At 34.7% G+C, this 12,296-nt stretch overlaps 2 protein-coding genes across 2 annotated transcripts; both read right to left on the reverse strand.

Annotated features, from left to right (window-relative positions):
- Nucleotides 1–5,033: 5,033 nt before the first annotated feature.
- LOC126712681 (putative calcium-binding protein CML19) lies at nucleotides 5,034–5,986 on the reverse strand. Its single transcript, XM_050412114.1, has one exon. The coding sequence runs from the start codon at nucleotides 5,887–5,889 to the stop codon at nucleotides 5,293–5,295; it is 597 nt and encodes a 198-aa protein (XP_050268071.1). The 5' UTR covers nucleotides 5,890–5,986; the 3' UTR covers nucleotides 5,034–5,292.
- A 3,521-nt stretch (nucleotides 5,987–9,507) lies between these two features.
- Nucleotides 9,508–10,396, reverse strand: LOC126712682 (putative calcium-binding protein CML19). The gene has a single exon (XM_050412115.1). It carries the CDS (start codon nucleotides 10,270–10,272, stop codon nucleotides 9,658–9,660), a length of 615 nt encoding a protein of 204 aa, XP_050268072.1. The 5' UTR covers nucleotides 10,273–10,396; the 3' UTR covers nucleotides 9,508–9,657.
- Between the last annotated feature and the right edge of the window lie 1,900 nt (nucleotides 10,397–12,296).

Raw genomic sequence — 12,296 nt, forward strand, 5'->3', positions numbered from 1 at the left:
ACCAATAACAAAAAAAAAAAAAAGAAGGGGGGAGAGCTCAAAACTAAGGTCCTCTCCACGGAATCTAGTTCTATGACACCCCACCTGGCGTTCCTGCCCTAGTCGGACAGTGAATGCCATCGTGCCATGGTCCGGAGACAATCAAATGGTCGTCCTTCAAGCCTTTGCTGGACTTGGGAAGGCAGGATATCAACCTCACTTCGTCGGACCTGGACTTTAAGTAGTATGAGTCGTCAAGCTTATGGCATTCATAGAGATGAACCACGTCGTGCCATGAAAGGCCGAGGTTCATCTGATCGTTTAAGGCGTCTGTGCATCCCAAGATCCGGAACAGGTTCGCGGTGCACTGGTGGGGGGCCAATCTATGATCACGCAGGTAGTCCTTAGTTATTCTCCCCATTGGAATCGTCATTCCTCCTTCCACGAAGGCTATCATTGGAATTGCGACCTGCCCTGTCCTCCTCTTGAACAAAATTTCCTCCTGGTGGCAATATTCTAAACCTATCTCCGGTGGAATACGATACTTCGCCCTGAAGCCCGCCATACCGGCCAGAGAGTCTACCATTTTTTCAAGTCTACCCATTCCCCTTAATCCTAGACAACGCGAAGGTGGTTTGCCTAAAGAAGAGTAACGAAGAAGAAGCGCGCACTTACGGGTAAGAAACTCGACGGAATCTTCAAGAGAATGACAGCGATGGTAAGAGCGTGTTGAAGGAGAAGGCACTGAGATGTTCTGAGTACTGGAGTGTTCGTCAAAAGTGAGGAATGAATGCCTTCAATACCTTATATACTCAGAGGGCGTTGGACAGACATACTCCCGCCTAGAGCAAATAAAATATTGTCAACTGTTGATCTGGTCTCCAACCGTTGGATTAAAAGAGCGAAAAACTCCAAAAAGCCGCAACTAACTCACCCTGGGTCATTAAATGCCTTCAGTATTAATGAGGCACGTAAGGGCACACCCCCGCACGGGTGAAGTAGAAATCCACAATGAACTGTCCTGTAGGTATCAAAATCCCGCCTTTCCTCCTCGGACCAAGGAGAAAGAGCCGGAATTTTGAGGGGCTATTGTGGGGGTAAAATTCATAAGTGGGCCTTGGGACCCGTGCGAAGCCCAGCCATAACAGGAAGTGAAGACATGGCCGGAAGACTTTCAGCCTAATCCTGTTGGGCCGGACTTGTTTAAGGGGCGTCCGAGGAGGGGTGTCTCCTCGGACGCACCAAATGGGAGTCCAACGCACGCCCTGTACGCGGTGAGAAATCGTCCCAAGTAGAAGGAAAATGCCAGACGTTCAGGGGGCAGCCACAACTGCCGCATTAAATGCAAGGAAGTTACTTTTCCAGCTGCATTAATGTAGAGAGGACAGGAGAATAGTGTTATCTTGGCCAGTGTAACTCACAGAAAAAAAAAAAAAAAAAAAAAAAAAAAAAAAAAAAAAAAAAAAAAGGGATGTCCGATGGGACAGGCACTCAAGTGGAGGCCCAGATGGTTAACAAGTGTAAGACCATTATCAATTGAATGATGCTATATAAGAGAAGAAATTCCCCATGGGTGGGGGATCGGAAAATTGATAGAAAAAGGAAGGAAGAGAGAAAGAGAAAGGAATTCTGTAAACAGAGCATAAGAAGCACACATACAGCCCCATGGACTGTTATCCTGTGAAACTTAATGAAATATCCCCACGTTTAAATTGTTACATGGCTTACTAATAATTACGTTTACTCTGTCAATACCTAGTTCTGTAACCCATTCTCTACAAATTCATTGTTGAGGGTCTTTTGGGCCAGAATCGCCTGCTTGCTGGGCTTGGGCCCCAAAAACAGCCCTTACAATATATATATATATATATATATATATATATATATATATATATATATATGTATATATAAATTTTGAATTGCTCTCTTTCCACCTCATAAGTCACCAAATTACAAATAGAATTGGAAACTCCCTTTGATTTCAGTCTTTTCTTTTCTTCCCTTTCAACTTCTTTTCTTTTTAGCTGCAAATTTTATGGTTTGTGCTATATATATATATATATATATATATATATATATATATATATTATGATGTCGTAATACATTGTTTCTTTTTTTCTTTTCTTTTTTTTCCAATTGTCAATTGTTAGTCTATTTCTTTATATTCATGTTTAAAATTTTCCTATACATAATTGCATTTTAACCATTAAAATAGTCTAAAAATTTTGAATGCATTTTATTAATTTAGTACATGATCATTTCCCTCCCATTTATTTATTTTATTTTCTGAATGGCTTTGTTATTTGTTCTATTTATGTTTACTATATAAATTCTTGCTCATTTTTTTTAGTCTCATCTAAATCTAATCTATGTTAACTTCTAACTTCTTAGGATACATTGGAAGAAGAAACAAGATCTTTGTGTGGGTCCTTTTTTTGGACAATACCCAAGCCCAAGTAAAAACAAGGATCCTAGGCCCTTTACTTATTGTTTGGTGGACTGGGCTTGGTTCACCGTAGCGAAATGGGGCTGATTACAAACCAAGTTATGCACAAGTCACATAAAGTTCCTCAAGGCAAAAATGTGATTTCTCCTAAGCAATTAAATATCATTATAAGTGTTTTAGTGTCACAAAATGACCCTTTATTCTTACGAAATAAGTAAAATAATTATTCACAATATTCACAATGAGAAGGAGATTGAAATAGAGTATTTGAGGCTTATCTTTTATTGTGTGAACATTTGAAAAAGTTCCTTCACTGGGTACCCCAAGCGTGATGTCATGGTATCCCGGACGTATTGTCGTGGTACCCCAGACGTACTAGGCCTATAATCCACGGAACCCAAAATGCTGATTCTCTGAACTATACGATCTTTCTCCATGCTTATTAAGCAATGGAGTTTTGTTCTTTCCTTTACCCCTATAAGTTCTGCATAAGAACACACTATACAATAAACATATCTTCAAATAATTGTTAGTTTCTTAAATTAGGACATACATTTTAATATATATACATATATGTAAATAAATATCATGAGAATGAGTCAACCACAAGGATCCTGGCCCCAATTTTCACAGACTTAGTGCTTTTGCACAAGACTTGTGGGATTTGGAACTAAATTCCAAGTAGTTTTGCTTGGGCATTGCCTTCCAAGATAGTTAGGTGAGGAGGATTTTGTGAGAGAGAGTGATATCTGATGTGTGCATGTTTTGACATATGTTTCTTTAGAGGCTAAGTGATATTTTGAATAATCTTAAGGATATGGGATGAATTCCTACTCCTTGGCTCTCTCTTGTTTTGTCCTTATTTTCTTTCCCTTCCCTTGCTGGGCTCTTAAAACTCTAAGAATATATTTTTTGAATCTCTAAACTCTCCCTCTTTTCCTCCCTCTAAATCCCCTTTCCCCCTTCCCTTTTCTGCTATGCCTTAGTGTTCCTTTTATAGTGGACATGGTTTGGTACCCTAGGCGAGGACATCCCTAGTCTACTGGGTAAAACCATGTCCTTTGGAACCTGAAAAAGTGCATTGGGCAGAGATTTAGCTTAATTAGACAATTATAACTTAAAAGGGGCATTTGGCTTTAGCTATAAATGAAAGATTCCTTCTTGGAAAGTCAAAGAAGTGGGTGGGCTGCTCAATGTACTTGATGACAGCTTTAGTTGAAAATGACAATTAAGAGGAAATTGTGGTGAGGTGTCATGCACATGGGGGAACTGAGTTTTCCATTGATTCGTGCATTCCAAGCAAATATATGAACCAAAGGAAACCTTTGGGATCCTTCTTTCACCAGAAATCACTCCCCTACCGACCAAACCACTTCTCCCTTACTATGCACTTGGAATCCCATGGGCTTGGACCATGGGTTACAAAGAAAATACATGTTTTGCTAATTTTTAATGGTTTTTTTGCTAGAAATCTGAACATACACGTTGGTTTTCTCATATGTCAGTCAAGGTCCTCTTCTCAAGGCTTCCAAAGGACACATCAAGGTCCTAGGGCCTTGATATTCATCTTGCTGCATATCCTCTGGCTTGACCGAGATCCTTGCTGCATGTTCTCTAGCCTAACCAAGTCTAAGTCCTCTTCTTCTTCTTTTTCTTTTTTCTTTTTTTTCTAATTTCTTTCTTTTTCCTTCTTTTTGGGACTTCATGGTCTTTCTTAACTTCATGAATTGAGCCTTCTTTTGTTAAGGCACATGGTCTTTCCTTACTTTTCATGAAATGGGTTTTCTTGTGAAATTTTGGTCCTCAACAATCTTCTACATATTATGATCGATAGGTATGGAGCATATGGTGTTCTTCTTTTTCTTTGTATTTGAGATTATAACTTATAGCTTTGTATGGTTTTCTCATTAATTTTATGATTTAAATAACTTTATGGCAAGTCATACATACTAATGTCTTTTTTTCTTTTTCTTTTTTAAAGATCCAATCTCTAATTCTTACCATTTATCATCTCAAAAAAAATTTTCTTACCAATTATAATTTTTAAGGAAACAACTTTGGGACGCTTACAATGTTTAACTATTGCTTTATGTTTTCCATGATAATACTAATATCCATTACTCTTTCTTGAAGCATATACATCGAACATCATGTGGGGGATTTTTTGGCGTTTGGTGTGTCAAATGCCAAATATTAGACATTTGGCACACCTAATGAGAATGCTCTAAATGATTGGTAGTAAAGGATTTCAAAATAGGCAAAGTGCTAATTAGTGGAATCTTTTCTTTACAAATGTGTAAGGGTACGTCCTGAGGATTACGACAGGAATTATAATCTTTATTACTAGTAATAAAGTGCTTTGTAATGTAATAACTAAACCTATTAATTAGTTTGGTTATGAGTTATAACATTAGAATGAAACTTAACATTTATTTTAAGAAATATCTTACTAATACAATTATATCTCCTTAAAAATTGTTATTTTTAAATTTAAGAGAGATATGTATTATTTTTTATGATTTTTTTATAATTGTTAGATGTATATGAAAAATTTGCTTATTTGAAAATATATTAAGTTTTGAAATTATTGCACTTACGAAGGAATATCTAATACAACCTTTTAAAGAGGAATAGTTATTCCTCATTTTGAAGAATAGCTGTTCATAAGGAATTCTATTTCTTGTAATAAAAACATAATCAAATTAAAAAATAACTAAATCATAGGAATAACTATTACATTACATCGCCTATTACCGCCTACCAAACATGCCATAATTGACATAAAAGACGGAAAGAATAAAGTGAAGAACAATACATCATGGAAGGAAACGGTCAAATAATCTCGGTAAGCAGCAACAGAATATGAATTAGCGCATCATAGTTCGGAACTCATCAAAGCTCAGGACACCGTCTCCGTTGAGATCAAACCTTCCAATCATGGCTTGGCAATCCTCAGTAGACTTGGACTCACCGAGTCGAGTCAGCATTCTTTTCAAGCTTGTGGGGGTGATGCAGCCTGACCCATCCATCTCATACATCCCAAAAGCCTCTTTGAGCTCCACATTCTTGTCTTCCTCTCCCCCTGCGTCCATTAGCTTCTGGAATTCCTCGAAATCGATCTGCCCATCTCCATTCAAATCACATGTTTTCACTGCTGCTTCTGCCTCATCCATCGACATCTCGCTCCCAACAGTGACCACACAGCTTTGTAATTCAGAAGGAGATATTTTACCATCTCCATCCTCGTCAAAGTAATCAAACACCCTTTGAAGCTCGCTGCAGTTGTTTTTGCTTGCATTGGAACCAGTTTGTGAAAGTGAATTCATATCCGCCTTTCTGCTTGGAGATAATTTAAGACGTAATCTTCCCAAAGATAATTTTTTCGGTGAACTTGAACTAGGCTTTTTTTCCAATATTGTAATTGGAGTAGAGGCAGAAGAAGCTGCATCGTGTGTGGTCTTCATGATGAAAACCTGGATTAATTGAAGGCAGTTTGGTAAATCAAAGAACTTTGAACTGGGTATATAGTTGAACTTCAAATTAGTTTGAAAGAAATGTAACAACTAACAAGGTTGGTTCTTTATATAGAGAGATAAATAACACATGCGGAAAAGGAGAATAAAGGTAACCGGTGATGGTACGGCCGGAACACGGTTTTGACGTGTCACATCACACGGAGTATTTATGGTATGACGGTTTTTTTATTTTTCTGGACCGCCAGTTGTTTTCAAGAAGATGAGATTACGACGACCGTGACAATTGTTGATAAGATCAGATGTATAATACTCTAATATGAGTTGGATTCAGCGGCAGTAGCGAGTGAACGGATGAGGATATATTTAGACTTTTGTCTATCGAGACCCTTCAGGGACTTTCTTGTTTATTTTTTAATCTCTGAATTGTTCTTTCCTTTGACTTTGGGGAAACCTTGACCACAAATGATCGTACGTTTGTAATTGCAATCGTAAACGTGGAGGCACTCAGCAGTGTCGTACAATAACTAACTCATAGTACCTGTTGTCGCTCACCACCGTTGGATTCATTTACGACAATCAAATAGAGAAAAACAGATATTTGCTTCTCTCTATCCTACCTTTCTAAGATATTTATTATTTTTTTAACCATTAACGGTCAAAACTGTCTAAAGAAAGCGTGTTTTCTAGCAACAAACGAAATAAATAGGGATTGGTATATCCTAAACTTTATTGTTTAACTGAGAATAGTTCTGGTGGTTTAGGCGGTTTAGGCCATGTTTGGATTTTTTTTTTCATCACTTATCACTCATCATTTAATTTTCGTCATTTATCATTTTTCATTCAATTTTCGTCACTCATTACCACTCATTACTCAAAATACCCTCATCACTCATCACAAAGTGTGTTTGGCACCATCACTCAACTTATCATCACTCAATATTTTTTAACTGTTTGTGGGTCTCATACCTGTCACGATGCAGCTTTTACTTTTCTTTTCTTTTTTTTCCTTAAACCCTAGTACCCAAACTCACCAAACCCAGTTGAAAAAAAAAAACCTAAAGGTCCCGAACCCAGTAAAAAAAAAACTTAATGAAGAAGACCAAGACCCAGGGTGAAAGGGAAAAGAAAAAAAGGAAGAAGAAGTCACCTAGTGTGAAAGGAAAAAGAAAAAAAAGAAGATGAAGAAACCAAGCTCACCAAAACCAGTGAAGAAAAAAAAAAGTGAGTCAAAAGTTGCGGCTGGTAGGTCCCTTGGTGTATGTTTAATTACGGAAATGCCATTGAAAACAGAGTTATGGAAACTGAAAATACATTTTAAGTGTTTTCAGTTTCCATAACTTATCACTCAAAAATCAAAGAATTAAGTGATGGAAACAAAAACTGAAAACAGAGTTATAAAAATCCAAACGGAGTACTTTTCAATCATGGATCCCACCATTTTTGAGTTATGAGTTATGGAAACAGCAAATCCAAACAACCCCTTAATGGTTTTGAAATTATTTTACAAATATTTCTTCTCTAACTATGAATGTGATTATCTTTATACTACGTTGTTTGGTTTTATGTTATGTTCACGGTTCACAATAGTGACTAATACCATGAAAAACAGTAAGTACATGCAGTTGGTGCCAGCATATTTTTCAGACCATCTTTTGTCTCTTTTTTTTCTATAATCATCACTTATTCACTTATTACATTTGTTCCTAAAATATCAGATCGTGAAGGAAATTGGGCAACATCTGTCAGAATTCAAGTGTGGCCTTGCTCATCTCTTCTGTAATATTACGATATCCATCAAGTAATTTCCTCTTCATGTTCATCATGGTTTTTTTTTTTTACAGAATTTCATCTCTTATTTTAATGCAGCACACAAAGTGCATCCCTTACTATATATCAATGAGAATTACGACTCTGATGTTCAGGATGCATGATATTGTGACATTCCTCAACAAGATAGATCCATAGGTTTTTTTGCCTTCCTTAGCATGTCATCTAGTAGACTATGTCATCTTAACAAAGATCTTCAATGGTTTTTGGATATCTATTTTCAGGGAAGGTCTACTTCTTGGAAGCATACGATTGAAGGTAAGTATACTGTTTTTTTTTTCTTCAAACAGTTTGCATTTGGAATAAAGAAAAAGTTAACGGATATCCTAGGTGTATTGGTTTAGGAACTATGCTTTTTATATTTTTCATAAAAGTGGTATTAAAATTTTATTAAAATAGTCTATAAACTGTTGGGTCCTAAATAATATTAATTATCACCAAAATTACCAATTCTAATAGCAATCACACATGAGAACACAAATATTTATATAGAGAATTTTATCTGCTTGAAGGAAAAAAAAATCACGAGATAAACTCTAAATCAATTCACTATTATTAAATCAATTACAATAATTTTCAAGTTTATGCCTAACTTGAGAACCACCAAATACAATATAAATCCTCTTGTGTATGTCTCATGGCTAAAAAAAATCTTATTTTTTTCTTTGCTCTCATACACACTAATTATTTATTTCTATCTTTCTTCTCTTCTTCTTTCTCTTTTCCACATAACTCTCCTTGGCTATCTCTCTCTATGTAGCACCTCTTTCTTTGGCACTTTACCACATCAAACAAAATTTTACAAATTCTCCTTGATTTGTGTGCTTTACAAAAAAATGTTGTTGACAAAACCCAAACCTTGTTCTCTCTCCTTGCATTACCTCCCAAGCGAAAACCCTTTTTTCTCTCTTTTGATTTCACACTCTATTTTCCCTCTTTCCTTAGGGAGAACCCTTGGGCCAAAGCCATCAAATTATTTGTAGCATTTTCTATTTATAAAACTCTTTTTCTATTTTCTCTAGAACAAGGAATACATTACTTTTTTAACAAATAATAAACTTTCATTTCACACTAAGGAATGGTCTTTCATTCCACATCAAAGAAACCCAAATTAATTTTTCCTTTTTCAACAAAGAAACTCAATTGACTTTCCAAATCACAATTGGAATTAGAGGCAATTTTCAACATTAACAAATGCCTTAAAAACATCCGTTAACAAGATCATTAGAATATTTCTATTACCATACAGTTTCACACACTCTGCCACAATTGTTTTATGTGGCTAACTGTGATTGGATGTTTATCACTATCATATAAATTCACAATTTTTTTTTTCTATCACTCACAATTTACCACGTAGAACAGTTGTGATAAAGTGTGTGAAAATACTTGAACTATGCTCCATTTGAGAAAGCCAAGGGAAAAGAAGAAAAGTAAAGCAAAATATACTAATGTGTCATTGGTTGGAGAAGCAATTCCAATCCTCTTTACTTTTGGCCGATGATAAAGATATTTAGATAATTGCGGCTAGCTAGGCACTACATATATTTAAGCAAGGGATGTCAATATAAATAATGAAAGTTTCTTTATAATGGCATCAGCCATCAGGTTGTTGGGATGTTGTTACTATATTATCTCTAGTTAGTTCAGACCTCCCTTTTTGGCGGGCCCAAACATAGAATATTGTAAGATTCAACGATTTTTTTTTTCAGAAGTTTTATTTTGCTGAAAAAAGTTTTCCGAGTAATTGTTAATAAAGGATTTCAGTACAGCCAAAGGTCAAAAAATTAATATAAGTTGATTGGTGGAATCTGAATTTCTTTACAAATATATATGTAACTGATAAAAGATGAAAAGAATGAAGTGAATAACAATGCATCATTGAAGGAAACGGACAAATAATCTCGATTAGCAGCAATGGAATATGAATTAGCGCATCATAGTTTGGAACTCATCAAAGCTCAGGACGCCATCTCCATTGAGATCAAACATTCGAATCATGGTTTCGCAATCCTCAGTAGACTTGGACTCACCGAGTCGACTCAGCATCCTCTTCAAGCTTGTGGGGGTGATACAACCTGACCCCTCCATCTCATACTTTCCAAAAGCCTCTCTCAGCTCCTCATTCTTGTCCTCCTCTCCTCCTGCTTCCATTAGCTTCTGGAATTCCTCGAAATCCAGCTGCCCATCTCCATTCAAATCACATGTTTTCACGGCTGCTTCTGCCTCATCCATTGACAGCTCGCCGCCAACAGTCCTCACACAGCTTTGTAATTCAGACGGAGATATTTTACCATCTCCATCCTCGTCAAAGTAATCGAACACCCTTTGAAGATCGCTGCAGTAGTTTTTGCTTGCGTTGGAAGCAGTTGGTGAAAGAGAACGCTTATCCTCCTTTCTCCTTGGAGACAATTTACTACGTAATCTTCCTAAAGCTGATTTTTTTGGTGAAGTTGAACTAGGCTTTTCCTCCAATACTGTAATTGGAGAAGAGGAAGAAGAAGAAGAAGAAGAAGAAGAAGCTGCATCGTATGTGATCTTCATGATGAAACCCGGATTAATTGAAGGCAGTTTGCTAAATCAAAGAACTTTGAACTGGTATATACTTGAACTTAGAAATTAGTTTGAATGAATGTAAAAACCAACAAGGTTGGCTTTTTATATAGAGAGAGATATCAAGTTATATAGAAATAGAAGGATGAATTCGAAACTTCTGAACACAAGCGGAAAAGGAATACCAAATGGGAAAGGAAAATAAAGGCATGATGATATAGTGATTTAAGTGATGACGTTGTGGAACGTGACACAGACTTGTGGTGGAAAGATTTTATATATATCTTGAGATCAATATTTTTTGATAGGGTCGTGTGTCTTTATTTTTTCTAAAGGACACACATTAATATATCTATTTTTGAAAATATTTTTTTAGAATACATATTAAACCACCTATTTTTAGAAATATTTTTTCAAAAATTATAAGAATTGTCAATACTTTTTCAATTCTTTAAAAGATATTTATAAAAATAATTAATTATTGTGTGCTCTTAAGTCACTAGCAAAATCTTTTTCCAATTGTGTTTTTTCCGTATAATGGTTTTGACTTTTGACTTTTGTAGACCGCCAATTGTTTTTTTTATTTATGAGAGGGGGGTATCAATGACCATGATGATTGTTGATCAGATATGTAATAGGACTTGATGGCAATTATTTTTGTCCATTTGCAGCGCTGGCTCTTCGATTAAGTGACAGTAGCGCCCTAACTTGCGAAGGAAAAAAAAAAAAACTAACTTGCAAAAAAAAAAAAAAATGTACTAAATTAACCTATTGTAACTAACTTAATAAAAATGTTAAACACTCTAATTTGAAAATTACAATAATTTGAATTCTACAAAAATAATACTAATGTTAGGACAAATTTTAGTTACAAAATTTGTTATAGTCCAAGACTACAATCTTACTCAATATCTTTTTATAGGAAGTAAATTTTGACAAATTCACCATTGAATTACATCTTCTTCTTATATCCTTCATATTTGCAAAATTTCTAGAAAATTAAAAATTAATAGCTCTATCACTAATATATTATTTAAATTGTAAATTTTTGTAATTTAAAATTATGCATAAAATATAAGCATATAGATCAAATAATAAATAATATCTAATTGACACAAAATTTGATATGTGTATTAAGAAACATGTAATTTAACGGTTAGATTTTTAAAATATATAATAATGTTTATTTTATTGAGTAAGGTTGTAGCCTTAGGCTACAACTAATTTTGTAGTAAACTTTGTCCCTAATGTTATATACTTATATCCATAACATTTTAAGAATAATTTCACAAAAAATTCTATGTGGTAAGCTGTTAATGATTCTAATTTAGACCCAATATTGACATCAATTTTTTACACACCAATAATAGCTTTTTGTATAAGATTTATTATAAATAATATTGTGAACATAGCATTACTTCAAAAATAATTTTGGCCCCCTAAACATAATCCTTAACCCCCCCCCCCTTTTTTCTTTAAAGCTTAATAACATCAGTAAAAATTAGCTCAAATATCAACAAAATAACCCAAAAAAAAGATACTAGACCAAATAACAACAATAATAAGTGAACAAATTATTCAACAAAAAGCCTATTCTAAAATAAAATGATAAAAATCTCTAATAATTTAAATTTGTAACTCGTTCACCCATTCAATAAAAATAATCTATAATTTTATTTTTCCTTAAAAAACGGTACCAATAAAAATATTGTGGTTGTGAGTTCTTTTTTTTTTTTTTTTTTATAAACTAGTTGTGAGTTCTTTTTGGTGTGATGGTAGTTACGCTCTCATTGGTTTTGCGTGCAATTGCAACAATTTTACTCTCTTTAGCGACTTGGTTTTCAATTATAGCAAATAACTCCATTTTTTTCTTCTCTATTATTATTTTAGACCCTCACTCACTTTATCACTCTCATTTCAACATTCTCAATTCCTACTTTATCTATTATTCATCTATTTTCTCTTTTTCTCTTTATTAGTAGAAAGAAATTGTAATACTATATGTAGGGAATCAA

Source organism: Quercus robur, chromosome 2, assembly GCF_932294415.1.
Source record: "Quercus robur chromosome 2, dhQueRobu3.1, whole genome shotgun sequence".
Taxonomy (NCBI): Eukaryota; Viridiplantae; Streptophyta; class Magnoliopsida; order Fagales; family Fagaceae; genus Quercus; species Quercus robur.

Bases quoted from the DNA above. Each gene is read 5' to 3' on its own strand.
- LOC126712681 (XM_050412114.1), bottom strand. From the start codon at position 5,889: ATGAAGACCACACACGATGCAGCTTCTTCTGCCTCTACTCCAATTACA.
- LOC126712682 (XM_050412115.1), bottom strand. From the start codon at position 10,272: ATGAAGATCACATACGATGCAGCTTCTTCTTCTTCTTCTTCTTCTTCT.